The sequence below is a fragment of the Phycodurus eques genome, chromosome 17 (assembly GCF_024500275.1).
Source record: "Phycodurus eques isolate BA_2022a chromosome 17, UOR_Pequ_1.1, whole genome shotgun sequence".
Lineage (NCBI taxonomy): Eukaryota > Metazoa > Chordata > Actinopteri > Syngnathiformes > Syngnathidae > Phycodurus > Phycodurus eques.
In genome coordinates, this window is record NC_084541.1 from 13,235,189 (window position 1) to 13,262,591 (window position 27,403).

Here is a 27,403-nt window from a genome sequence, read left to right on the forward strand (position 1 = left end):
TTCACTTAACTTTATTTACACAATGACTAATCACTCAGTGTAAACTAGTATGCTTGAAATAAACAAGTTAATAAACGATTAAAGGTAAACTGCTTTTGAGTGGCGTTAACTCATCAGTGTATAAATAAGATTATAAAGAGTGTCTTTTGGCACAAAGCTACATGCTAACATGGCAACACTGCAGTCAAATTGCACCAACGTGCGCGTGTGTGTGTAAACATGCAGCAAACACACACACACACACACACACACGCACACGGTAAATCTTAAAAATCACCTCATCAGAAAAAGAAACAAACATTGCACTTACGATCAATAACATAAATCATTCCCACCCATCTTGTGTTTTGGGGCTGAATAATAAAAAACATTTTAGTCTGGCGCTGCTTTTACGCCTCCTTTGTAAAATGAGCCCATAGTGTACGTACAGGCGGGTCACGTTGCACAAAAAGGTAAAAGTTTACATTTTCAGGTAAAAGATAACATCTTAAAAAACAACTTCTCATTAATTATTAACATCATTTCAGCACTCTGCTACACTATCGGTCCTGAGGTGGTTTTCGGTCCACTTTAAACCACGCTGACATTCACGCTAATATATATATTTTTTTCTTTCTTAAGCTGCAGCTGAACAAATGTTTGCCTGTGAGCTTGTATAAACTTTTACAAAGTACTAGTCCATAAGAAACACATACACAAAGATGCAAACAGCACAGCATATTAATATTATTAGCTAAAGTGGAAAGTGGGATAAATCCGCTTTTAAAGTTGCACGTAACAAACGGTCGGGAGTCCCCGTGTGACCTCAAATTAGTGAGCATCAACGCATTAACTCGAAAAAGACACGCAGGAAGTTACGCAAAGTAAACAGATGCCGTCACTTGTTGCTAAGGTCAACATAGACTGTTTTGTTATTTTTACATTTGACAGGGTTTAACGTTCACATATGCATTGTTTCCAATGGGATTAATAACAAATCTGAACATATCAGATCAGCATTTTAGATTTCAACCTTAGAAATTTTGCTGTAAACACTTCCTGGTCCTCCAAAAAAGTCCCCCTAAATAAACAATAGTTAACAAAAACTATTCTGAATATTAAACTGTACAAAAAAAAAAAGTCTCAGTTTAGTTTCATATTTCTTTGGAATGTGAAGCTTCAAAGTGGGGAAAAAACGATGAAAATGCCCCTGGCATCTTTGCTCAGCTTTCTTTTAGCATTAGCATCTCATCTTGACGTTTTCTCCGCCTGTTGCAGTGAATTCATGTCGGATTCAGAACAGGACGTGGAAAGTTCCTGGAAAAACCGCCATCTCTTTAATTCCCGCTTCAGCTTCCATTTAGTATTAGCAAGTCATCTTCAATGGATGCCCCCCCCGCCTGTTGGAGTGAATACATGTAGAATTTGGAGCAGGATGAGGGTATTTCCTGGACATATCTGAAGTGATACATTCACAGTACAAAGTGATGAGGCTGAACGGAAAACCTGCTCTCGCTCAATAGCTTCCTGTTAGCATTAGCATGTCATTTTGAATTGATTTTAAAAATATATATATTTTACTCCTTGATGCAGTGAACCCATTTTGAATTAGGAGCAGAACATGGAAAGTTCCTGGAAAAATCTATTTGCGCAGCGATAGATTCACGTTCACTCTTTCGCTTCCTTTTAGGATTAGCATTAGAATGGCAGCTTTCAAGTTTTCCTCAGCTTCATATATTCCGCCCCGCGTTATTAGGAGTCCCACGTAGTTTCCAGGCAGGACACGCCCCCCCTGCAACATAATTGGTTCCTAAATAAAAATAAATTTGTACTGGTTACGTTTAGGACTAGGATTTTGGCTAAAGTGGCTTAAAATGGGTTAAGGGTAGGATTAGTTTCCAGGCAGGACACACCGCCCCCCCCCCCCCCCAACATGATTGGTTCCTCTTTTCTTCCCCGTCTGGAAGGAGGAGGTCATGTTCTACCGGGATACAGCAGCCAATCACAGTGCAGCAGCGCGTGTCCTGCAATATTAGTAATGTTGGAGCAGGGAGTGTACTGCCTGGAAACTATGTGGGAATCCTTCTGCCCCACTGCATTTCACAATGTCCTTTGAGCAGCAGGACATGGCTAGTTCCTGGAAAAGCTGCCATGTGCTAAAATTCTAAGATATGAGGCACAAGGAAAACACAAGCCTCTCTTTAGCTTGCTTTTAGGTTTAGCATTAGCTTGTCATCTTCCCCGGGTGTGTTTCTCAGCCTGATGTAGGATAAGGAGGAGGATGTGGATAGTTCCTGGAAAAGCTGCTAAATTCCAAGGAAGGAAAGCTTGTTCCCGCTTTAGCTCCCTTTTCATGTTACATTAACATGTCATATTCACTTGTCGATTTATTATTATTATTATTATTTTTTACACACCCGATTGCGGCGCACCCATGTCAGATTAAAAGCGGTACATGGGTTGTTCCTGAAAGAAATTGGCATTTCCGCAGCAATAAATTCACATTCACACTTTCACTTCCATCAGCATGTCCTCGTCACTTGTCCGTTAAAAGTACTTTTCCATGTAAAACTTTTCCCCCGTTTTGAAGGCACCACAAGTTTGGTCCACGGGAGAGGGTTCACAGAGAGGAGGCGCTCTGACTGTAGTGTCTCGGCAGCAGTTGCCCGTATTCCGCTTCGGAGGCGCCGGATAGCGAGCGGGAGGAGCTAGCGTCGCAGCTACCCTCGGAGCTCAGCGAGGCATCTCGGAATGGCGACGGCGGCGTGAGCACGGCCAGATCGTCCGTGTCTCGGACACGGCGTGCCAGGCGCTCGTACAGCTTCCCGGCGGGGCTGTCGGCGTGGGCGGCGGCCGGAAGCACCGCGACATCCAGCTGATTGAAACTGTTGACCACGCAGTTGATTTGTTCCATGACGGTGGCGCCCTCTACGGGGCCGCCCATCATGCCGAGCTCGCCCACGGCGACGACGCTGATGTCACTAACAGGGGGCTCAGAAGGCAAAACTTGTGCGTCGTCTCCGTCTTGGAACCATCGAGTCTCGCCACCTGTCGCCACCTCACCCCCGCCGCCTGTGGAGAAAGGCTTGATGATGGCGGTCTGGTTGGCTTCTACGGTGTCCTTCTTCTTGACGTGGAAGGTCATCCTCTTCCAAAGGTTGGGCCTGTAGCTTTGCTCGTTCTGCTCCCAGGCAGCGGACTTCCCGTTGGACCTGGGAACAAAGTTCTGGTCACAATCGCAACCTTCAAAGCTCCACTTCCTGGCATTATTCCCACCATCCCCCCTTCCCTCTCTCCTTCCACATAATTGTACATTCCCGTCCGTTATCCCTCAGCTTTCCTCGAAAGACAAATCCTGATGAAATTCCCACAGGACCAACCAAAATGAGGCCATTTCTCAGCTCAGGGGACCCCCCCCCCCCTGTATGTACTTTGCCTGTCGCTGCAATGTCAGATTAGGATCAGGCCGTGAGTAGTTCCTGGCAATGCTGATATTTTTGTGGCGATAAATTAATTGTACTGTTTTTTTTTTCCCCGTTGGCTCGGACTTATTTTTGTCTTAAATGGTGTGTGCGGGGAAAAGGGGTGTGGTATCTGTCATGATGTTGAAGTGGCTTTAAACAGACTATTAAAATTTTTAGAGCGTGTGTGTGGGAGAGACGTGGTGTGTGAAATCTGTCAGGATGTTGAAGCGGGTTTAAACGTGTTTTGGCAATTTGTTTCAGGGTGTTCTGGGTAGTAGGCCAAGTGTGTCAGGATTTAGAAGGGGGTGCAGTGTTTTTAATCTTTTTTAGACTATGCGCTGGAGAGGGGGTGTGCCAACTGAGTCAGGATGTTGAAGGGTGGTTTTTTTAGGGTGCGTTTGAGGCACAAGAGTAAGCGCACCTAACTCTTGCTATGTTAAATGGAGGGCATGGCTTTAACCGGACTTTGCTTTGATATTTTTTTAGGATGTGTGCAGTGGAGTGGGGGTGCGCCGACAGGCGCCGTCCACGTGGAACACCCACCTGACATTGTCCTGCGCGGAAGACCGGCGCCTGAACAGGTTGGCCATGCTGCTCGACGGCTTGCCCGCCTTGGCGGCCTTCTTGGCGTCGCCCACGTGCATGCGCACCACCGTGGACGTGGTGAAGGCGCTGCGCACGTTCTTCTCCGGCTTGGCCAGCATGATGTACACCTGATGGCGCGGAATGCAAGCTCAAAACGGCGGGGGATAGTTTAGTGAGGAGCGGCTGCGGTGGTTACCTTAGGCACGAACATGCAGCAGAGCGCCACGGTGGCACTGAGGCTGACACTGAAGCACATGGTGATGATCTTGTAGTTGGAGCCAAAGTAGATGGGCACAAAGGCCAGCCAGATGATGCAGGTGGTGTACATGGTGAAGGCGATGTACTTGGCCTCGTTAAAGTTGGCCGGAACGTTACGAGTCTGCGCCGAGAAAAGAAGAAACCCTGCAGAGATCGTATCGTCTCGACGTAGTTCATGTGCATTCGTACCTTGAAGGCGTAGAAGGTGCAGCTGAGGATGAGCAGGCCGTTGTAGCCCAGCGGCGCCACCACCCCGAGAGTGGTCAGGTTGCAGATCAAGTGCACTTCACGTATGCTGGGGTAGTCATGAATCACCTGAGGAGCGCATTTAATGTTTTACATCAAACTTCTTAATACAAACGCCCGCTTCAACATTTGGTGCACCCCCTCTTGCTCTCAAAAAGCCCGAAAAAAAAAAAAATGGCAGAGCAAAGACCGTTTAAAGCCACGCACCACCTTCACCATCATGACACAGTCGCCGCACAGCCTCTCTTCATCCCCGGTGAAATTGTTGAAAGAAATCCACACACCTCCCTTTGACATCCTGCACACCCACCTCTGGGGGCTCGATGACAAGCAGCGCCACAATGATGGCGAGCTGCAGCAGAATGAGCAGGAAGGCGATGACCAGCTGAGCGCAGGCGGACATGAAGCGAGGCTTCTTGGTGCAGATCTTCTTCTTGCTGCCTGCCAGGATGCGAGCGATGCGATTGGTCTGCGTTCCAAAATAGATCAAGTGCTTATTGAGCGGTTGAGCACAAATATATAAATGCATATATATAATCCCCCTTCCTCACTCCCACTACAACATGTACCCCAGCCAACATAGAACAAATATAATGCAGTCCATGTCGCTTTCATCCTCACGTGGCCTCCTCCAGTTTATTCTTCACTTTAGACAGAACTGGAAATAACATGCATCTAAAGGATTAACACCACAATGCTTTTTCATTAGCTTCAGTGTGCTGCTACAGTAGCGCAGATGGTTACCAGCGTTGGAAAAATGTGATGATCCAAATAGAAGCAGAAATGCAGATGCTGGCGTAAAAAACCCGAATGATCTACTTCACGACAGTCGTGTCGATAATGCATCTTGAATGGGTGAGTGGTTTTACTTTGTTATATTAACTACTTATTTACGCTTTTTATTTGATGAGGAAATATTTGAACAGAAGATCATTTTCAAAGGCCAGTTCAGGGTGTAGCCCGAGAGGCGGGGTACACCCCCGGTCCCCAGAACTGTGAGGGAGATGTGCTTTTGGTTATTTTAAAAATGTATTTGTTATGCAGGTTAGATTGTTCAAATGTTGTTTAAAAACTTCATACAAGTTTTATGTTGCCGATTCCTTGTGTGTTTTGGACATACTTGGCAAATAAAGATGATTCTGATTCTGATTCTGATGTTTTGACCCTGGAAGGGATTATTTGTCAGTCTTTTTTTTTTTTTAAAAGACTGAGTGGTTTTATTTCATTTCAGTTTTATTTTACAGGTCTTCACCTATTTCAACACTTGTATGGCAGTTAAGAATGTTCAAAAGTTGATTAAATCACATGCACGGTAACACTTTATGATGGTGACAGATTAACGTTTCATTTAGCTCTATTTATTCTAATTACGCAGTGGTTTAACATTGATTCCTGTGGTAAATTAGAACAACTTGCAATATTTTGTTCAGCTTTGGAGGTGATGGCGGACAGGTAAACAGGAAGTGACATGTTTCACCTTGGTGACCAGGGCGGAGTAGCTCATGGCGGGCGACAGGCCGATGCCGAGCCTCTGCAGGTAGCAGTAGACGAGGTGCGGCTTGGCGATCAGGCTGAACGTGCATGCGTAGCCCAGACAAATGCCCGCCAGGATGATGTAGCACAGCTCGCGGCTGGACGACTTCACCACCGGCGTGTCCCAGAACCTGTCGGTCAAGCGGACGACGGCGAGAGTCACGTGACTGCTCTGGGGTTGCTGGTACCGTATTGGCGATGTTGTGTTGGTCATTCATGTGGCCAGGCTTGTGAGCAACCCAGCAGTTTAAGAGAGGAGCAAGACTTACAAAACAAACGGGCCCTTTTGACTTACTTGATGAAGACGGCAGTGACAAAGAACGTGGCCAGTAGGCCCAGACAGGCGAACACGACGGCGGCGATGGGTTCTGGATCTCCCCAGCGCACGTACTGCACCGGGATTGGCTCGCAACCTGTGCGCAGAAAAAACAGGGAAAATTCCATCATTGGGTTTTTGTGTATTGTTTTGTGCATGTGATTTTGTAAAAAAAATGTTGGTAGTATTTTTATTTTTTTTTTACCACGCAAGTCGTCAGTGGGCCACGAGCCCAGCATGCAGGCGCGACACGTGTACTCGTCGAAAACAAACTCGTTGTCCTTGCAGGGCGTGCATGTCCAGCAGCAGCTCACCTCACCTTTGCGGATCACCTGCCAACATCGTTCAAAATCGGCTACACAAACACTTTAAATTCTAATTTTGAAAATTGGGAACAAAAAAAAGTCACTGAGGCTTTCAAGATGAATTGTGACGACGAGTGCCGCTACTTCGGTCACTCAAAATCAACACTTTGCTTGTTTTTATCTGACATAAAGCAGTTAATTACAAATCAACAGTGTTATTGTTTTGATATAAGACACAAATGCAGTGTTGCCTTGAGATATGAGTGTAACTGATTCTGTGACCATGCTTGTAGCTCAAAACACCATGGAAATTCCACTAATCTGTTCCAGCCTCCCCTGCAAAAAATAAATAAAATTGTGATGCTACTTTATATTTTGGACTACCGTACTTTACAAAAACACAGTAATACCGCACGAATTTAGAAGAGTTTCACAACTACTTTAAGTTACTTAGCAAGCTGCAGTAATATTAGTCATTATTTGTAGAACATTAAGAATAAGTATTGTTACATTGTCCGTTCACTTGTTTCTGCACTGTTTGTGTTCAAATATCCGTGGCTTACAAAGTTACACCACCACCACATGCATGCCATTTGATAATCCGTCTATGGCGTTTTGCATTGTTTCTTAGCATTAAGATAAGCAGCCTTTCCTAACGCAACATGGTTGGTTTAAATGACGTTTAAGTGACAAGGAACCTGTTCACATTTCACCGTTTTGTGGCAGATGTCGTTGAAAACCTCGAGTATTCTTGCGGCGGTCTCACCTTGATCTGGGCCTTCTGGCAGGGCTCGGAGCAGACGGAGCGTATGAGGTCGCTGTCGTTGCTCCAGATCTCCTGGTCATTCATGCGCAGGCCGCCCTGGTCCCAGCTGCCCACGTGCACGTAGGCGTACTCGTCCTCGGACATTTGCTTGAAGTTCATGATCTCGTACCTGGGACGAACGCGCCGTCAGTGCGCCGCCGCGTGTGTGGAAAGCGTCTTCCTCGTTCTCACCTGCCAGGTGAGTCTCCGTTCTGGTCAAAGTGGATGACTTCGCCCGACACGCCCGTGAAGTTGGTTTGCATCAAGAAGTCGAGAAGCCGGCGGCCGTCGATGGGCCGCATGGCCTCACACAGACCCTGGACACAGGAAAACCTGAACGTTCCTTAAATATACTCGTATTAAAACCCTACTTTGAAATTGGGAAAAAAAACAAACTCTGGCTTGAAATCCAAATCCAGGCTTGAAACACTAACTCTTGTTTGAAACCCTAACCTGAGATTGACAGCCAATTTTAAATTTGAAACCCTAAACCTAGCTTGAAATGCTAACGTCAAACCTTAACCCATGCTTGGAACCCTACTTTCAAACCTTACCCCAGGCTTGAAATGCTAAGTTGAAAACTTTCTATATTATATTCAGTAATTTGAAAACCACAACCCTTATTTGAAACCCTACTTTAAAACTCCAACCACTGTTGAAACCCTCACCCTGACTTGAAACCTTAACCTGAGATTGACAGCCAACTTTAAAACCCAAGCACTTGCTTGAATCCTAAATTTGAAACCCTAAACCTAGCTTGAAACCCTAACGTCAAACCCTAACCCCTGGTTGAAACCCTACTTTCAAACCTTAACCCAGGCTTGAAACGCAAATTTGAAAACTTTATATATTATTCTATTCAGTCATTTCAAAACCATAACCCTGATTTAAAACCCTACTTTAAAACTCCAACCACTGTTTGAAACCCTACTTTGAAACCCCAAACACAATTTGAAACCCTCACCCAGGCTGGACAACCTCCTTTCAAACCCTACTTTGAAACACCACCAATGGCTTGACCCCCTACTTTGAAACCCTTAACCCTTGTTTCAAATTGTAACTCAGACTTAAAATCGTATTTTTGAACCCCAACCATAGTTTGAAAGTCTAACATAAGCTTGAAAACCCAATTTCAAACCCTACAGTACATTAAAACCGCACCACTGACTTGAAACCCTAACCCTTGTTTCAAATACTAACTCAGGCTTTAAAACCAACTTTAAAACTCTAGTCCAGGCTTAACATCTTCATTTTAAAGCCTATTTTGAAACCCGACTCTTGGCTTGACACCCTAAATCCTGTTTGCGATGCTAACCCAGACTTGAAATCCTGAAATGAAACCCTAGCACTGGCTTGACACCTAACCATTGTTTCAACTGCTAACCCCGGCTTGAAAACCTTCTTTTTAAATCCCAACTCTAATGTAAACCCGAAATCCAGGCTTCCATTCAAATTCTACTTTGACACCCCACCCCGGGCTTGAAACCCTATCCCTTGTTTGAAACCCTAACACAGACTTGAAATCCTACATTGAAACGATAACCCTGGCTACTAACACTACTTCAAAACCCCAACCCATCCATCCATCCATCCATCCATCCATTTTCTACCACTTATCCGAGGTCGGGTCGCGGGGGCAGTCGCTTTAGCAAACCGGGCTTCAAACCTTAATTTGAAACCATAATGTTGCTTTGAAACCCAACAAAACAAAGCAGGTAAAGAATCTGCATTCGTGTTGCAAATGGCAGAGGGCAATACGAAAAGTCAATTGACGTTTTATGATGGCCACAGTTTAACACATGATTCCTTTCTGTATCATTTCCTATGGGACGTCCATAATCCAATTGTGTTCTAGAGATAGACCGACGTGTTTATTTTCAAGGCCGTTTTCGCTCGGTCGATCCCTATTGTGTTCGTCCTCAGAGGTTCAGCTCTCGTGACGTTCTCTCTATTGTCACGTAAACGTACTGATCTGGTGGCAGTCCCTCCAAGGATCTACCTTATAGCCCGGGCAGAGGTCCTGCTGCATGGCGTGCAGCCCGTACGCCATGGAGTAGAGGGCGTTGATGACGAAGCCCATCTTGGTGTCCTGGGCGTACTGGTGGCGCAGGGACTCCCTCCCTGCACAGAACAAACAATCTTACCGTACTGTCACCTGCCGGCACGGGCGGGAAGAAGACGTCTCACGGCTGCACGTGCGGTTGTAGGCGGTGCTCTCCTGCGGGACTCCCCTCAGCTTGCACTGGAAGCGGTGCTGCCAGAATTCGGGGAACCAGGGGTTCCTCGGGTTGGCGTCGGGCTTGAGCTTCAGGTAGTAGTCGTCGAACCACGTCACGTAGGCCGACTTGAGCTTGATGGTGATGCCGCCCGCCGCCTCGCGCTCCAGCCCGTCCGTCACGTCGTAGCGGTCCGCCCAGCCGTCGCTAAGCACGAAAAGGAACGCAATTAGAAACATTTAGTCACGGTTTTAAAAATGATTATTCATTGGACGACACTTACTGAAGTTTACTTATTTAGTTTGGACTCACTTTTGCATCTTCTTAACTGTCATACAAGTGTAAAATAAAGATAACCAAAGCAAATAAATAAGAAAAACCTTCTTAACCTTATTAAGGAAGGTGTATCGTGAAAATAAGGGTTTCAAGCCAAGGTTAGGGTTTGAAGGCTGGGTTGTGGTTTCAAGCTAATGTAAGGGTTTCAATACTGGGTTGGAGTTTTAAAAGGAGAGTTTCAAGCCAGGGTTATGGATTCAAATTGAAATTTGAAGCCAGGTATTAATCATCAGTATAGTATATCAAGCCAAGGGTAGGGTTTCAAATTAAGGTTTGCATGCAGGATGTGGACAATTCCTATCGAGTGTGCTCCTCGATTGAAACAAGTGGTTTCCTATTTCGGTTCATTTCAACATCATTGGATGATGTTTGTTCTTCTGTAGTAAAAGTGGCTACTCGGAAAAAGATTTGCTTCAAAGTTCAGTGTTGCGCTGAGTATGTGTGCGGGTGTGTGTGTGCGCGTGTGCGTGCGTGTGCCTTCGTGTAGGTGGTGTAGGAACAGGCGGTGGCGTGGTTGCTGCTGCCCCGAGCGCTCGTGTGCGTGGGTTCTGGTTCAGAAGTGATTCAAGCTATCAGAGTCAGAGCCCCGCGTGCTTTTTAGCACGAGCGTGTAGCCTCTCTGAGGACGTGTTACAAAATGGACGCCCACGTCGGGCTTGTGTAACTCCAGGACACCGTCGTCGACTTTTTTTTTTTTCAAATTTCTTTGAACAAGTGTGCACGTGTGGAGATGTAATCGAGCGGCGTCCGGCGGGACCTGTGAGAATAGACGTGATCTTATTTGGCTGCAGTCCCAGTATGGTCCTCCCTTAACGTGTCAGCTCATGTGCTTTTCAGTCGGCTCGCGCTGGACGTTTCATTAGGGACACCTCCAACACAATAGCACGATACAAGCGCTCTATCGAACACGCTAATAATACTCAGAAAACGTATTTAACAACTTGTAACTGTTGTCTCTATAATCCAGACTTGAAACCCAAATTTGAAACCTTAACCTAGGATTTCAACCCTAATCTTGGCTTGAAACACTAATTTAAAACCCTAACCCTAGTCTGAAAGCCTAACCCAGATGTGAAACCTTTATTTGAAATCCTCACCCTAATTGAAACCCTAATCGTGGTTTGATAGCTGAACCCAGGCTTGAAAACCTTATTTGAAACCTTACCTTGAAAGCACAACTCCGGCTCGTAACCCTAATTTGAAACCATAACCCTGATTTGAAACCCTGATTTGAAACCTTAACCTTAGCTTGAAACCTGAACCCTTTCTTGAAACGCATTCTTCAAACCATAAGTTAACGCCCTAACCCAAACTTGAAACTAGAGGCGCAGCAATAAATCGATTAATCGAATCGTTTAGAGACCTTGTTTAACATCAAATCGCCCGGATCCTTGGAATTTCAGGCTCTCAACAGTAAATATTCTCTGATTTCTGTGGTCCTCCATGAAAGCAGACTGATTAGCTTAGTGTTTAATCCAAAAAAATAAATAAATATATATATATATATATATATATATATATATATATATATATGTATTTTTTTGTGTGAACTTTGGAAAGCAATGATTAACATTTTTGCCTATTTTCTGACATGTTAGCGACCAAACCAGTAACTGAATCATAATCAATTTATGTTTGAATTTGAAATCATGTGAATAAAGGGATGGAGATTTCAACTTTAAAAAAAAATCCAATTCATCAATAAATAGATAAAAAAATGATTGCCAGAATAACCGATTATTAAAATAATTGTTACTTGCAGCCCAGATTGAAACACTAATTTGAAATTATATCCCTGTCTTGAAACCCTAACCTTCATAATACACCTTGATCATTAAAAAGCAATGAATACATATAAAAAATAGTTTAACATTTTAATTTGACATCACTGCTCTTTTTTTTTTTTTACACTAAAATGTAAATGGAATATTAACAGTGCTGAACTGATTTTAATATTTTTTGAACACACATTCCTACATCACAACTATAAATTCAGTAACCTAGGTGACAGTACTTCCCTTTATTTTTCCATATTTGTATGACATTTACACATGTTAAACTGTAACGTGAAACATTGCTTGTCCGGTTAGTTTGTATGTTGGCGTCCAAAATGTGACACTGAAGCAATGTTGTCTTACAAACACACTGGCAACAAAATGGATGTCACGGTACGATTTACAAACGCAGCACAGCGCCCACGCGAACACACTCGGTGTGTGCGTTACCGTACGGCGAGTGGCGTGTTTTGCGATATGTAGTTCAAGGTTACTTTACATGTTTCTTCTCCTCCCACTGCAGCCCACTTGTGCGTCTCCTAATGAGAAGAAGCATTTATAGAACACCGGGCAACCTTAAAATAAAACACCTTCTTGGGAGACGCGGCCAGTCGTGCGGCTCCGTCAACCCCCGCGCTTGTCGCTTATTCCTCGGCCCAACGGCAGCTGCAACCCCCCCATCATCATCATCATCCTTCCCTTCCACTCCTCTGCATGCTTTCCTTCCATCCAACTATTGAGCACATTCAGAAAAAGGGCAACGGAGCGAGCGCAAAGAATGGAAAAAGATGTACCTTTGGTTTCCACGGCGACGATGAAGGATGGATGATGGGATGTAAATGATGAGAACGAGCTCTCGTCCCAGTCTCACCTCCCCACCAGCAGGAAGTCGCCTACCAGGCGCTGGCGGCGCATGGCGGCGAGGATGCCACGCACCGTCATGCCCTCGCAGAAGCAGGCCACCACGCGGGCTTTGGGCAGGTGGGCCCGCAGCTTGTGCAGCAGCCGATCGAAGGCGCGCTCGCCGGCGTTGCTGTAGATCTTGTCCGAGTGCGCGATGCAGATGCCCTCCTTGGCCGCCATGTCCTTGAAGGCCTCCATGCCGCTCTCGCCGTAGTTTCCTGTGGGAGGAAAAGTTTGAAGTACAGGAAGTTGACAGTTGAAAAGGTTCAAAAATGCCTCAGGAAGCTTGAAACCTTAACCCAAACATCAAACCTTAATTTGATACCGTAACATTCATTTGAAACTCCAACAGAGGTTTGAAACAATTCTTTGAAACCCTAACCCTGGCTTGAAACACCAATTTGAAACCCAGGCTTTAAACCCTAATTTGAAACCCTAACCCAGGCATAAAACCCTAATTAATCTTCATCTTTTGAATTCTCCCTGCAAAGACAATAGGGGGCGCTCCCGAGCCACGGTCTTACCCTCTGTGTGTATGGCAGAAACGTAGCTCCAGTTGTACCTCTTGACAATGTCCACCATGGCTCTGGCCTGCTGCATGTCCGACGGCACCACCCTCATGAAGTACTTAAACAGGCTCTGGAGCAAGGACAGGCATTAAGATGGAGGTGCGTTTTGTCTTCAATTAGTGTAGTAATACAACCCCAATTGCAATGAAGTTGGGACGATGTGTTAAACATAAATAAAAACAGAATACACGGGCAATTTAGAGTTGTCAATTAATGCATGATTTGGGGATGTGGGAGGAAACCGGAGTGCCCGGAGAAACCCCACGCAGGCACGGGGGGAACATGCAAACTCCACACAGGCGGGGCCAGGGATTGAACCCCGCTCCTCATAACTGTGAGGCAGACGCTCTAACCAGTTGTCTACCATGCCGCCTAGTTGCAAATCATGTTCCACCTATATTTCATTGAATACACTACAAAGACAAGATATTTAATGTTCAAACTGATAAAACTTTATTGTTTATAGCAAATAATCAAATATATCAAATAGCAAATAATTTGTGTTACAAATTACGTGTTACAACAGTGTGGCTTCGTAGTAAAATAGTATGGGTACTAGACTGGCCTGCCTGCAGTCCAGACCTCTCTCCCATTGAAAACGTGTGGCGCATTATGAAGCGTAAAATACGACAACGGAGACCCCGGACTGTTGAACAGCTGAAGCTGTACATCAAGCAAGAATGGGAAATAATTCCACTTTCAAAGCTTCAACGATTAGTGTCCTCAGTTCCCAAACGTGTATTGAATGTTGTTAAAAGAAAAGGTGATGTAACACAGGGGTAAACATGACCCTGTCCCAGCTTTTTTGGAACGTGTTGAAGCCATAAAATTCCAAGTTCATGATTATTTGCTAAAAACAATAAAGTTTATCAGTTTGAACATGAAATATCTTGTCTTTGTAGTGTATTCAATTAAATATAGGTTGAACATGATTTGCAAATCATTGTATTCTGTTTTTATTTGTTTAACACAACGTCCCAACTTCATTGTAATTGGGGTCGTAGTTCACCTTTAGCTACAACACGACCCCTCCACCATGGCACTCGCAAGCTTACCCAGCGAGGCTAACAAGCTAGCTATGCGCGACCTTGGTTGCAACATTTGTATCCTTTCAACCAACAAAAATTGACCTTTGTATTACCTGTGAATGCTATGCAGATGTTAACTCGTTTACCAAAACGCCAACGTCATGCTACCACCGTCAGGCTGTGGAGCTAGCAAGCTTAGCTTGTGTAGTGTATTTAAATAGTACCGAAGACAGCGTTCCTTTGAGAGGACCAAATGTTTTGAGATCCGTATTTAAGCCAACCATCTTTTCTTCGTATTTCTACATCAAATGAATTCCTTCAGCCATTTGTATGTTTATTAGGGGTTTCCTTCTCTTCACAGACCATAACCTGTCTTTGGTTTACAGCAGAGGTTCGAGTCTTCAAAGAGGACTGATTTACATCTTACGAGATAAGGGTACCATTTGGGCACCGGGCCAGTCTATTAGACGCCAGCAGGCGGGTGTGGGTATTTCACGGGCACAGAGTGTCACCTTGTGGCCAGCAGAACACTCCAAATATGGTCATGCGGAGCGACCACCTTCCGGGTAAACCCAGGGGCGGGGCTAATTCCACGCCCTGATAATTAAACCTTTATAAACTGGCATCCGGGAGTTTCGGGGACTTCTTCGTTGTCCTGGCTTTGTAAGCAGCTGCTATGACACTAAGACTTGTTCAATAAATCGAATTAGCCCAAAAGCCAAGTGTCTCGAAGTCTTCATTCATTCCTGCCCAACGGAAGCCGCAGTTCTCCCGGGGTACCATCGACTCAGAACCACAGGGCAAAAAAATCCACCTCACTTGCAAAGCTAAAAAGGCAAGCCATGCACGCTCTTGGTTGCAACATACAATACAGTATATATCCTTGTAAAAAAATGCATTTAATTGTTAGCTTGTTAAACAAAATGGTAATGCTAGACTACCGTGTTTAGCAAAAGGTGACTTAATCATTGAAGCCAAAATGTTACCCTAACTTGGCCGACTGGTTTGAGCGTCAGCCTCACAGTTCTGAGGACCCGGGTTCAATCCCCGGCCCCGCCTGTGTGGAGTTTGCATGTTCTCCCCGTGCCTGCGTGGGTTTTCTCCGGGCACTCCGGTTTCCTCCCACATCCCAAAAACATGAATGAATTGGAGACTCTTAATTGCCCGTAGGTGTGAATGTGAGTGCGGATGGTTGTTTGTTTGTATGTGCCCTGCGATTGACTGGCAACCAGTTCAGGGTTCATCGGGTGGGGTACCCTCCTGCCCGATGATAGCTGGGATGGGCTCCAGCACGCCCGCGACCCTAGTGAGGAGAAGCGGCTCGGAAGATGGATGGATGGATGTTTCCCTAACTTTGTCACTGAGAGTCATGCTGGTGGCTGAGTAGGCGATCTGCGGGATGTTGAAGAGCTGCAGCAGGTTCTGCACTTGGATGGCCACTGAGCTGGACCCTGGGCCGATGAGGCCCACGATGGGCTTCTTGCTCTGCGGCAACGGCGCAACGCCATCAGGTGCGGTGCACCTGGCGTGGCTCTCCTCCTCCTCGGTGGACACCAACGTGTCCCGGATGAACTCGATGCTCTGCTCCAGGGCCACTGCTGAGTGCCAGCACGAGTCCCTGTGTGGGCATACAGAGGTGTGCCTCAGGGGTCTGTCCTAGCACCACTCCCATTCACTCTTTGTATCAATGGAGAAGACAGTTTCTTTCTTGTGACGATTCAAGTAAAAAGTCAAATTGGATCTTTAAGTGGACTACTTTATACTGTTTGTTGTTGTTGTGCCTTTTCCGGAAATGACTTCCTTCAGATTTCTGATTGGTTAAAATTGACTTAGCCTGAATTTTGTTGTTGTTGTGTTCATTTAAAAAAAAATAATAATAATTGATTTTAAAAATATGTATTATTTGTGTGGGAGGAGATTCATTTAAACAAATTATATCATTGGTGTGGATAAGGCTTTTTAAATATCGCTGGTGTAGATATATATATTTTTAAATATCTTTGGTGTGAGGCGGCTTTGGATTGTAGGTTGATTGAAGACTCTAAATTACCCGTAGGTGTGAATGTGAGTGCGAATGGGTGTTTGTTTGTATGTGCCCTGCGATTGGCCGGCAACCAGTTCAGGGTGTACCCCGCCTCCTGCCCGATGATAGCTGGGATAGGCTCCAGCGCGCCCGCGACCCTAGTGAGGAGAAGCGGCTCAGATAATGGATGGATGGATCTTTGGTGTGGATAGATTTTTTTTTTTATTTCATTGGTGTGGATGAGGATTTTCTTTTGATTATTGTTTATGTGGATAGATTTTCTTTTCTTAAACATCCTTAGTGTGGAATAGGATTTTTTAAAATGTAATTGGTATGAAAGGGGGCTTTTTAAAAAAAAATTATTTGGTACATGGACAGAGACTTTTTTTTAAATGTTGTGTGGATGTTGCATTTTTAATATTGGTGTGGAAGGATATTTCTCAAATCTCATTGGTGTCCAGATTTTTAGGGTATCATTGGAGTGTATGGAGATTTTTTTTTTAAAGAAAGAACACTGGTGGAGATGGAGATTTAAAAAAAAAAAAAAAATATATATATATATATATATATATATATCATTAGTGCGTAATAAGAGATTTTGAAATATACTGTATATGTATATATCATTGGCGAAGATGGAGATTTTTTTTTTAAACTGTAATAGTGTGGATTGATTATTTATTTGAAATATTGTTGGTGTTGAATGTACTTTTATTTTCCTTTTACCTGATCTCACAGCCCAGAGTGATATTGGGTAGGATGTTGGGGTCAGCATTGATCCGATCCAGCGTGTGCATCATGGCCTCCACCCTCTGGATCCCATACTGCTCGCGCACCGCCCCGCACTTCCTTTCGTGCACCTGAGAAAGGTCGCCGTGCAAACGTCACGTCATACTTAATGCAGACAATCGGCAGCACCCACCTTGTCTGCGGGCGGCTGGTGATGGATGGAGAACAGGGCTCCGATGATGATGTCGCCCGGGATGCGAGCTAGCACCCGTCTCTCGTTGTTCTGGGCGCCGACCCCGATCTGATCCCTCCGACCCAGTCGGTTCAACTCGGCTCCCAGTAGCACGCTCGCCGCCAGCAGGCGTGCGTAAAACCCCAATCTCCACACCATCCCGGTGTTCCTCCTCATGCCTGCCGCCATCTTCTCAGAGCTGAGGTCCACATGAGCGCCGCTCGCTGGTATCGGTTAGAGTTCCTGAGGAGAAAGAGAGCAGAATTTTTACATTTGTACAACAGTTTAATATAAACGTTGCACAAATGCAGCAACACACTGCTGTCCATGGTGCTGAAGGCAAACAAAATGAAGCTGGAGTGTGGCCAAAGGGGGCTTGTGGGTGGCAAACGCACACAATGCTCCCTTTTTATTACCTCCACCAAGGAGGTTTAGTTTTCCTCTCCTTTGTTTTCACCCCCCAAAATTAACTGGCTAGCAATTTCCATGGCCTTTTACAAGTATATTCTTAATTGCGACAAACCTGTATTTTATCGCGATATATTTTATGCACATATTATGCCTTCATTTTCCAAGATTTTCTTCTTGTCCTATTACATCTTTATTCCTGTAAATATAAGACTAAATGATAGACTTCTGTTTACGTTCCTGTAGACATCCTTCATTCTTGTACATTCGGACTTTTCTTCCGAGCAAAAATATTTTCCTGTGATATTGCAACTAAATTACTGTCAGAAAATGACTTAATTCTTGTAACATGACCATTTTTTTCCCTCATAATATTACAACTTTAGTCTTGTGAAAGTAATACTTGTTTTTTAATGGAATGATATTTTCTCATCATGTGAAGACTTTATTCTCATTAAATACGACTTCATTTTATTTATTTTCATTTAAAAAACAACAAAAAATTGTGCAAAATGTGACTTACATTGGCATGATATTACAAAAAAAAATAAAAATAAAAATTAGCTGGCGACTTCCATGCAGTTTGGCGCATATGAAGATAAAGGTGCACATCGAGGAATTTATTTGCCACGTTTAGTTGTTACAGTCTGCTTGCATTGGGGCCCAGTGGTGCAACCAGATCTAGCAAGTGGGGGTGGGGGGGGGGGGGGGGTATTGTATTTCTAATCACACTCTAGTGTGTATTGTATTTCTAATCAGCTTTTGGACATATTTATATTTCTTGTCGTCTAAAAGCCTATCTGGATTTGTCGACGAGTTACTTGAGATGAACAATGAGGATACATACTGCGTGTTAGAAGCCTGCTGGCACACGTCCAACTTTTGTGTGCGCGTGTTTAGACAAGCTTGTTTATGATTTTGTGGAAAGTCGCTGAATATTCAACAATTTGGTCTTTTGTTATTTTAATAGTGCAGGTGCTAGGGGTCGACTACATCTTAAATGCAAATCACAAGTGAAGCACAGAAACACGTTGAGCCTTCTGAAATAGCACGCTATATGCGCTAGGGTGTCGATTTATAGATAAAAACATATTACTCCCCAGTCATGCACTGAACAGAGCTGCTTTGAATTCAGGAATTAGCCACACTCAAAACTTCCTTTCAGCCTACCTGCTGTCCTCCAGCATCCAGGAAGAAGTCCGCGGGGACGTGAGGATCTTCATCACAGAGAAATCTTCTACATTCTTAACGCTGATATTTCATCTCGTTTTGTTGGAGGATGTTTCGTAAGAACATCACTACTACCAGCACCAGCAGCACCAGCAAATACCCCTCGCAGCGGACTCTCGGTCTGTCTCTGAATTCACCGCCCCCGTCCCCTCCCACTCACGGACGGCTCCATGAGCACAGCATCACTGAGGAAGGAAGGGTTCGCTCTGGAGCGCGGCGAAGGGTGGGTGCCACACACATTTCAAAGCAAATCAGTAACAAATGCGAAATATTTACACCCAATCACAAAGTTAGCTTATAGTATTATTCATATAGGAATATGCTAATGCGACATTAAAGAAAAACGTATGAGTGATTTGGTTCATCATTTTGTTTGACTGAAGTCAATCAAATGTAGCTGAAGGGACAACTTGTTGTATGGAACATTATAATGTGGTGATAGGAATTCCGGCTCTTTTTAGAGAACCGCTTCTTTTTCGGATCGGCTCACTAAAAAGCCCTTTCGGCGCCCAAAATATGTCAACGTCTGCATTCAGAGAACTTATCCATAGTCAAGACTGGCACCGAGAAAGCGAGCGTCTCAACTTTTGAGGAGCTCATCTGGTTTCTTCTAACGGAAATGATTTGCAAAGGAGACAGCAAAATAGGAGACGACAAAGGGACTCTCAGAAGGGACTGCAGCCAGCCCAATAAGTGAGATTTTTTCCCCCCCCTCCAGACTTTACACTGCCGTTGTATTGTCAATAAAGTTGAAATGTGTCCAGATATTACTCCTTTTCCTGCTGTCGCTCATTTTCTTACCAACATGTTTGTGCTTTCTCTTACGGCCCCTTGCCGTTTCTCACTCGTCTTCCTTCCTCGTCTGTGCGCTGCTGAGTGCATCCCACACTTCCTCACCTCTGCTCCGCGCAGTCAGAGACAAGAGAGCGATGACGTTTGACCAATCACGTGCGGGCTGGGCTCTCTCTTAAGTGAACGACGAAAGCGGTTCCCAAACATGGACCGGCTCTCATCGTTCGCTTCATATTCAGCTCCTTTATTCGCTGAAAAACTACCCCAAAGCCCTGTTTAATAAAACGTATTGCTTTGGCGTCATCCTTTGGTATCTTTGTATAAATGAACTAAGTTAAAGTGAGTAGAGGAGCTTAATTTAGTGCTTTGCTTCCACCTTGTGGCATCTAGTTGCCAAAGAACTATGTGGACATGAGCCGAGGAGCTTCTTCGAGTGCTTTGCTGCAATGTTGCGGCAGTTATAGGCAATCTTCAACCTTTTGGGCGGGCGTCATTTACAGATTTTTGCTATCAGCTGTAGGGCTTGGACCCGACACTGGTTATTCGATAGTGTTTTGGCTTGATTGCAGTGCTTATATTAGAGGTCAGATTGACAGCAATTAGCATTTTGGAATAATGGGTGTCCCATTTCCAATGACTGTGTCCAAAAAGACAACATTGGCATTAAATGTCTAATGTAAAATATCATTGTCCCATCTTCCCTTGCTTATATTGTATAGTTATTCAATAAAAAGCTTATAGTTTTTGTCTTCCCATTTGCCATGAGACCAAGTGAAAATGCCTAAAAAAAAAAGAATCAAAATTATTTAGGCCAACGAAAGCAGATGGCTCACCCTTGTCCCTTTCTTTTTGAAATGTTAAGATTTTCAGATAAGTTTCTGTGAACACACACAATGGACACACAATTCGCTCTCACTGTATTGCCTTGATTAATAAACTCCTAAATTAGGATACAATGTGAATTCCTTTGTTCATTATGCCCTTAAGAACATTTTGTCTGTGTACCATCACAGTTTGTTTGTTTGACCACAAAAGCTTACAGTTCAATGATCCCCTTAAGGGTTTCATGGCTTCTACTGTGACTTCTTCTTAAATTCCTGGTGTGGTCATGGGTTACAGTTGTTTACTCAACTCAATTCGACTGTATTTACAGAGCATTTAAAAAAAAAAACAACAACAACAATACAGCAAACAACATTTAAAAAAAAATATATATATATATATATACTTTCAAAACAAATAGTCAGTTACACGCCTACAGCACCTCCGCTGTGTCTTTCGACGGAGTCACCTGCTGTTTCGCCAGCAGCCCATCGGTGGTATCAAAGTGTCAGGGAAAGAAGTGCCCCCTTCGCATTGGCATCTCGCGTACAGGAGGTCACAATTTAATTCTGGTAGAAACCTCATAAATTCTCATCAAATGAAAATAAAACTTAGTTTTTTTTCTCGTGATATTACAGCTTCAATCTTCCAAAATGACAACGTTTTCTCCGTGACATGACTTAATTCTTGTATAAATGTGACTTTTGCTCTTGCCAAGTTTAGGCCTTTTTCCCCCTTATATTATTACAACTTTTTCTGGCAAAAATGGGAATTTATTCTGTGAAAACTGTGACGCAAAAAAGTTTTGTTGCGAGATTTTCACACTCTCGGTTACTTTGAAATTGGACCAAGTTTCGTTTTTTTTTTTGCTGGATTGATGATCATAACAATGAGTGGCTTTGTTGCTCATCATTTCTGTCTGAGTGGTTGTAAACTCTCTATTGGCTTCAGTGAAAACCCCACCCTGAGGTGAATAATGCGATAAATTAACTTTATATATTGATATCATACACACTTTATAATTGTATAAAAAAAAAGCAGCTGTTTGTTCATTTTTCTTGAATTACTTTTTGTTTCTTGGAAATCAGAAGTTTAGATAGCATTCAATTCATAAGACTGAAGAAAATGGGATACTTTTTTTCTGGTCAAAACAAGAGTTCTTTTCGTATGAAATGTTTGCTTTATTCTTTCACAATTCTGACTTATTTTCCCTTTTATTATGTATTATTAGGATATCGAATTTAATATAAAACTTAATTCTTATTAAAAATATGAATTGTATCTCAGAAAAAAATGATTTCTCATCCATTTGCTCAAGACTCTCCCTGTGATGTTAGAATGATCATAAAAACCTGACTTTTTCTTGCAACTTTTTTTTTGTGATATGAAAACTATGTTCATGTAGAAATGTGGTTTTATGAATGCAAAATTACAACTTTCCCCCTGTGATATTATGTTCTAATTAGGGCTGTAACGATACAGTATCGAAAGAGTCAATCACAATACTCTTAAGATGCGAACCTGTGTCGCGTTTGAAATGGCAGAACCACAACACGCCTCTTCCAACTCCCCCAGTGTGTGCCTCTCATTGAAGTTAGTTTAAAAAAAAAATTAAAAATTTCCCTGGAATGAGGATATATTTCTTCAGTAAGCCTACTCCAACTGCGTGTCATGTGAACTCATTTTCTCATCATCTGCCCGGAGTGAGCAAAACCTTGGCTACCGCTAATGGTCGTTTTGTTCAACTGTACAAGAGGAGAGCCGATCGAGTGGGGGAGCGGAAGTAACATGGCAATTACAACGCGCAGACAGAAATTGCGGACCCTCCAGGCTCACGTGGCAGCAGTATGGGGGGGGCAATATGGCTACAGAGAGAACAGAAACGGTAATTGTGTCGTTGGATATTTGCCCTAAGTGCTTTAAAACATTTCTCAAAGTCACAGGCAACATGTCGAACATGTTAATGCGTCTTCAAAGACACTATCCCAAAATTGATTTCAGCGGGACACGGACGAAACCGCAGGCATTCATTATAAATGATATTTTTAGTGGTGCTTTGAGATACGTCCGATATATATATTTTTTGCTCTGCCTTGCGTGCAAAGATTTGAGATACAAGCGCTGTATGGTGGCAGTGAACGCATTTCACAACAAGCAGACAGTAAACAAATCTTAAAAAAAAAAAAGGCTTAAAGTTGTTTATTGCCACTCCCAGTTGAGGTTTACTGTCGAACTAAACACAGATAATTACACCTTGTGTATGTAAAACAATCACCTAACATTGGCATAGGAAGGTCCAATCAGTTAATGCTAACAAACAATGCAAAATGCCATAAACGGGCTAACGAATCGCCTTGGTGTCACGGTGTTATCTAACCCTTTAAGTAACGGATATTGGAACACAAATGGTGGAATATTACATGAAGACAGATTGATATCAAAATACGTACAGGCATATCTTCGTTAGCCTCTGCAAAGAATAACTACTATTACTCTGCAACTTGCAAAATGTAGACATTTTTTTGTAACATCGCAACTTTGTGTTTGTAGAAGTATGATTTTTATTAGGACTTTTTGCTATGATTTTGCTTGAGTTTCTGTGTTTGGGTGGGTCTATAAAGTCATTGTTTCAATTTTGATTGTTTGTTGATTGTTGTGTTTTTGACGGTGCTCACTCCTGTTTTTTAAGGTGCTCCTTTTGAAGTTGAAGCAGCCTTTGTCTTTTTGCTGCATTGATTATTTTCAAAATGTGCAACTTCATTGCAAATCATTTCCATCTGAGCGGTTGTGAGCTCCCTAATGGCATCAGTGAAAGCCTCATCTTGAGGTTAAGCGGCATGTGACCGGGCTCAGCGAGGAAGGAGGGGTCTCCGCAGGAAGGGCTTTTAAGGCCTGAAAGCGTGTAGGTTATTTGAGGAATTATTTTCAAGCCTGGTGTGATGTGGCGTCTCGTTGCCGTGGGTTTCACGCTCTTTTGGGCGCCGGCCTTCCAGCAGTTCCCGCGCCCGTGTGCCACCCGAGAGGCCCTCCTGGCCAAGGAGTGCTGCCCACCTTGGGAAGGGGACGGCTCGCCGTGCGGGGCCGGCTCCGGTCGGGGCTTCTGCTGGGATGTGGTGGTACCCGACACCCCGGACGGGACGCAGTACCCCTTCAGAGGGCTGGACGACCGGGAGAGGTGGCCCTTGGTGTTCTACAACAGAACCTGCCAGTGCACAGGGAACTTCATGGGGTTCAACTGTGCCGACTGCAAGTTCGGCTACTTCGGGGAGACCTGCCAAGAAAGGAGGGAGTCCCTCAGGAGGAACGTTTTCCACCTGACCCGAGCCGAGAGGATCCAACTGGTGTCCTACCTGAACCTGGCCAAGCAGACGCCAAGCAGTGACTACGTGGTTGCCACGGGAACCTACTTGGAGATGGAGAACGGCTCCAACCCCACTTTCGCCAATGTGTCTGTGTACGACATCTTTGTGTGGATGCACTACTACGTGTCCCGTGACGCGCTGCTCGGCGGGCCGGGAAACGTGTGGGCCGACGTGGACTTTGCCCACTGGGCACCCGGGTTCCTGCCGTGGCACCGCGTCTATCTGTTGCACTGGGAGCGTGAGATCAGGAAGGTAACCGGGGACGACAGCTTCGCCATCCCCTACTGGGACTGGAGGGACGCCCAGGGATGCGACGTGTGCACTGACCAGCTCATGGGGGGCCGGAACCCCCGGGACCCCAGTCTGCTTAGTCCCGGCTCTGTCTTCTCCTCTTGGAGGGTTAACATTTTATTTTTTTAATTACCTCCAGCAAGGAGCTTGCTTTTCTTTTAATTACTGTTATTCAAAAAAAAAAATACTTTCAACACATGCCAGTTTCGGTGATGAAAAAAATAGTCTTTGTTTATAAAGTGAACTTCACGTGAGGTTTGATGAAGACTTTAAATTTTCTTTGTTATGAAAACATTAAATGTGCTTTAAGTGCATCTAAAAACATGTACACAAGAATTGTTGAAGTCAAAATTGTAAAAACGTAGATCTTTGAAAGCTCATGAAAAATGGGAGCAAAAACATTCATCCATCCATTTTCTGAGCCATCCATTTCTCCTCACTAGGGTCGCGGGCGTGCTGGAGCCTATCCCAGCTGTCATCGGGCAGGAGGCGGGGCGCACCCTGAACTGGTTGCCAGCCAATCGCAGGGCACATACAAACAAACAAACCATTCACACCTACGGGCAATTTAGAGTCTCCAATTCATGCATGCACCGGAGTGCCCGGAGAAAACCCACGCAGGCACGGGGAGAACATGCAAACGCCACACAGGCGGGGCCGGGGATTGAACCCGGGTCCTCAGAACTGTGAGGCTGACGCTCTAACCAGTCGTCCACCGTGCCGCCGGAGCAGAAACAAAAGCGCTGAATTGTTTTTGCTTATGAAAGCACGTTCAATTAGCTGAACCTTAAGACTATTCTAAATTATCTTTCATGTCGATTCCGACTTGTATGTTAGGTTCGTTGAACACTTTAAATTGTTTGATGTTTACAAAATCTTTAATTTTTGTTTTAGCCGATTTAAAATGGACATATTGACATTGTCTGCCTCCGCCCTCAGTCGCTGTGCTCCCAAGTGCAAGACTACAACGCTCGCGGCGTCCTGTGCAACGCCCTGGCGGAGGGCCCACTTCGCCGTAACCCCGGCAACCACGACCGCAACCGGGTGGAGCGTCTGCCCACCTCCACCGAGGTGGCCTTCACCCTCAGCTTGGCCAACTACGACACAGGCACCATGGACCGCACCGCCAACATGAGCTTCCGCAACACCATGGAAGGTTGGAAAAGCGCGAGAAGAAAAAAAAAAAAAAAAAAAAAAAAGATTTTTGTGTAAACAATGTTCTAATAGATCATGTTTGTCACTTTCCAGGATTTGGGGATCCCCAGACAGGCTTGGGGGGCAGCCCCCGTATGGGCATGCATGCTGCTCTGCATGTCTTCATGAATGGATCCATGTCGTCAGTGCAAGGCTCGGCCAATGACCCGATTTTCCTTCTCCACCACTCCTTTGTGGACAGGTGAGACACACACACTCCTAAATGCTATCACACATCTTTAATTAATCCATCCATCCATCCATTTTCTGAGCTGCTTCTCCTCACGCGGGTGTGCTGGAGCCTATCCCAGCTGTCATCGGGCAGGAGGCGGGGTGCACCCTGAACTGGTTGCCAGCCAATCGCAGGGCACATACAAACAAACAACCATTCGCACTCTCAGTCACACCTACGGGCAATTTAGAGTCTCCAATACCTGCATGCTTTTAGGATTTGGGAGGAAACCGCAGTGCCCGGAGAAAACCCACGCAGGCACGGGGAGAACATGCAATCTCCACACAGGCGGGGCCGGAGATTGAACCCCGCTCCTCAGAACTGTGAGGCTGACGCGCTAGCCAGTCGGTCACCGTGCAGCCATCTTTAATGAAATTATGTCAATTAAAGTTTTATCATGTTATCTTATTAAGGGCTGCAACTTGCGAATATTTTTAGAATCAATTATTCTATTGATTATCTCATCAAGTAATCAGATATATATATATATATATATATATTTAAAAAAAAAAAAGGTTTTGCATTGTAAAGCGTCCAAATCTGCATGTGAGGTGCAGGTATTATTGTTGTCCACTTGGGGTCGCCATCCTCACGTTCCACACTAGCTGTGACTTTGCGTGTGTGTGGCTTTAAAAGGTGCGGCCTGGCCTGAGGGACGTGGGAATTAGCGAATGAGAGTTTAGAGTTGGCTGTTGTGAGCTCAGGTTAGCGGCTGGCTGGAAACTGCAAAGCTTCAAAGATTTTACTTTTGATTTTAAGGGGCGGGGGGAATAAGGCTGTAATGTAACAAAATGTGGGAAAAGTGAAGCACTGTCGATACTTTCTGGATGCACTGCACACTAACACACATTTTCCCATGTAAGTCTCTACGAAGAGTGGCTCAGGAGGCACAGACCTGACCCGTCCCAGTACCCAACTTCCAACGCTCCCATTGGACACAACGGCGAGTACCACATGGTTCCCTTCCTGCCCCTGCACACCAACAGAGAATACTTCATAACCGGCAAAGAGCTGGGATACGAGTACTCACGTCTGCTGGGCGCCAGTAAGTTGTTGTCTTTCCTCATGTCCAACAATCTATATTGTCTTTGATGTTTACAAATACTTGCACGTTACATTCTTTGAAGACTTGAAATGTTCTTGGCTTACATAACAAAAAATCCCCCCCCCCAAAAAAAAACCAGACTGGACTGAACGGTTAATTGAACACTAGAAATTGTTTAGCATGGGCTTGTTTGAAGACTAATCCTTGATGTTTACAAAAGCACCATTTGAGAAATTATCTTTGTTTGTGAAAAAAAACAATTCTACAAAATCTTCTGTATGATTACTGTCAAAGACTAAAAAATTGTCTTTGATATTAACTAAGCACCTACTGAGAGCTAAAATGGCCTTTGATGTATATGAAAGCGCAGACGTTAGTTTCCTCGAGGACTAATTTGTCTGATGTTTACGAAAACACTTATTGAGACCTACAAAGACTTTTTACGAAAACCCGTAAGTCAGTTAATTAATTAGCATTAAAATGAGAATCTGTTCACAGTTGTCTTACCTGGATAAATGGTTATATAAAATCGTTTGTTTTAAACAAAACAAAAAACTATCGGGAAGGTCAAATTCTCATTGTTTACCTGCAAAAAATTTTTGACGACCCTAAATTGTCTTTGGTATTCACAGAAACAGATTGAGAACTCCATCCAAATTGTCTTAAAACACACGCTAGTTTCGTTGACGGCTCTCTATCGCCTTTTGACGTTTATGAAAAATGTA

General features: G+C 44.2%; 2 protein-coding genes across 2 annotated transcripts in view; one reads left to right on the forward strand and one right to left on the reverse strand.

Moving 5' to 3' along the window:
* The window catches only part of grm5a (glutamate receptor, metabotropic 5a), a 27,996-nt gene continuing 593 nt past the window's right edge, over positions 1-27,403 (reverse strand). The window contains exons 2-18 of the mRNA XM_061703490.1: positions 17,264-17,545; positions 17,068-17,201; positions 15,672-15,936; positions 13,246-13,360; positions 12,690-12,939; positions 9,679-9,914; positions 9,491-9,612; positions 7,684-7,808; positions 7,453-7,621; positions 6,587-6,713; positions 6,361-6,478; positions 6,010-6,196; positions 4,843-5,001; positions 4,476-4,601; positions 4,225-4,407; positions 3,987-4,156; positions 1-3,191 (exon numbers count right to left, since the gene is read on the reverse strand). Of these exons, the coding sequence (XP_061559474.1) occupies positions 2,600-3,191; positions 3,987-4,156; positions 4,225-4,407; positions 4,476-4,601; positions 4,843-5,001; positions 6,010-6,196; positions 6,361-6,478; positions 6,587-6,713; positions 7,453-7,621; positions 7,684-7,808; positions 9,491-9,612; positions 9,679-9,914; positions 12,690-12,939; positions 13,246-13,360; positions 15,672-15,936; positions 17,068-17,201; positions 17,264-17,491 (3,306 nt within the window). The 5' untranslated portion in view covers positions 17,492-17,545 and the 3' untranslated portion in view covers positions 1-2,599. The remainder of the gene's footprint in view (positions 3,192-3,986; positions 4,157-4,224; positions 4,408-4,475; positions 4,602-4,842; positions 5,002-6,009; positions 6,197-6,360; positions 6,479-6,586; positions 6,714-7,452; positions 7,622-7,683; positions 7,809-9,490; positions 9,613-9,678; positions 9,915-12,689; positions 12,940-13,245; positions 13,361-15,671; positions 15,937-17,067; positions 17,202-17,263; positions 17,546-27,403) is intronic.
* The window catches only part of LOC133416504 (tyrosinase-like), a 4,726-nt gene continuing 816 nt past the window's right edge, over positions 23,494-27,403 (forward strand). Inside the window, exons 1-4 of the mRNA XM_061703485.1 lie at positions 23,494-24,315; positions 25,147-25,363; positions 25,456-25,603; positions 26,497-26,678. Of these exons, the coding sequence (XP_061559469.1) occupies positions 23,494-24,315; positions 25,147-25,363; positions 25,456-25,603; positions 26,497-26,678 (1,369 nt within the window). The remainder of the gene's footprint in view (positions 24,316-25,146; positions 25,364-25,455; positions 25,604-26,496; positions 26,679-27,403) is intronic.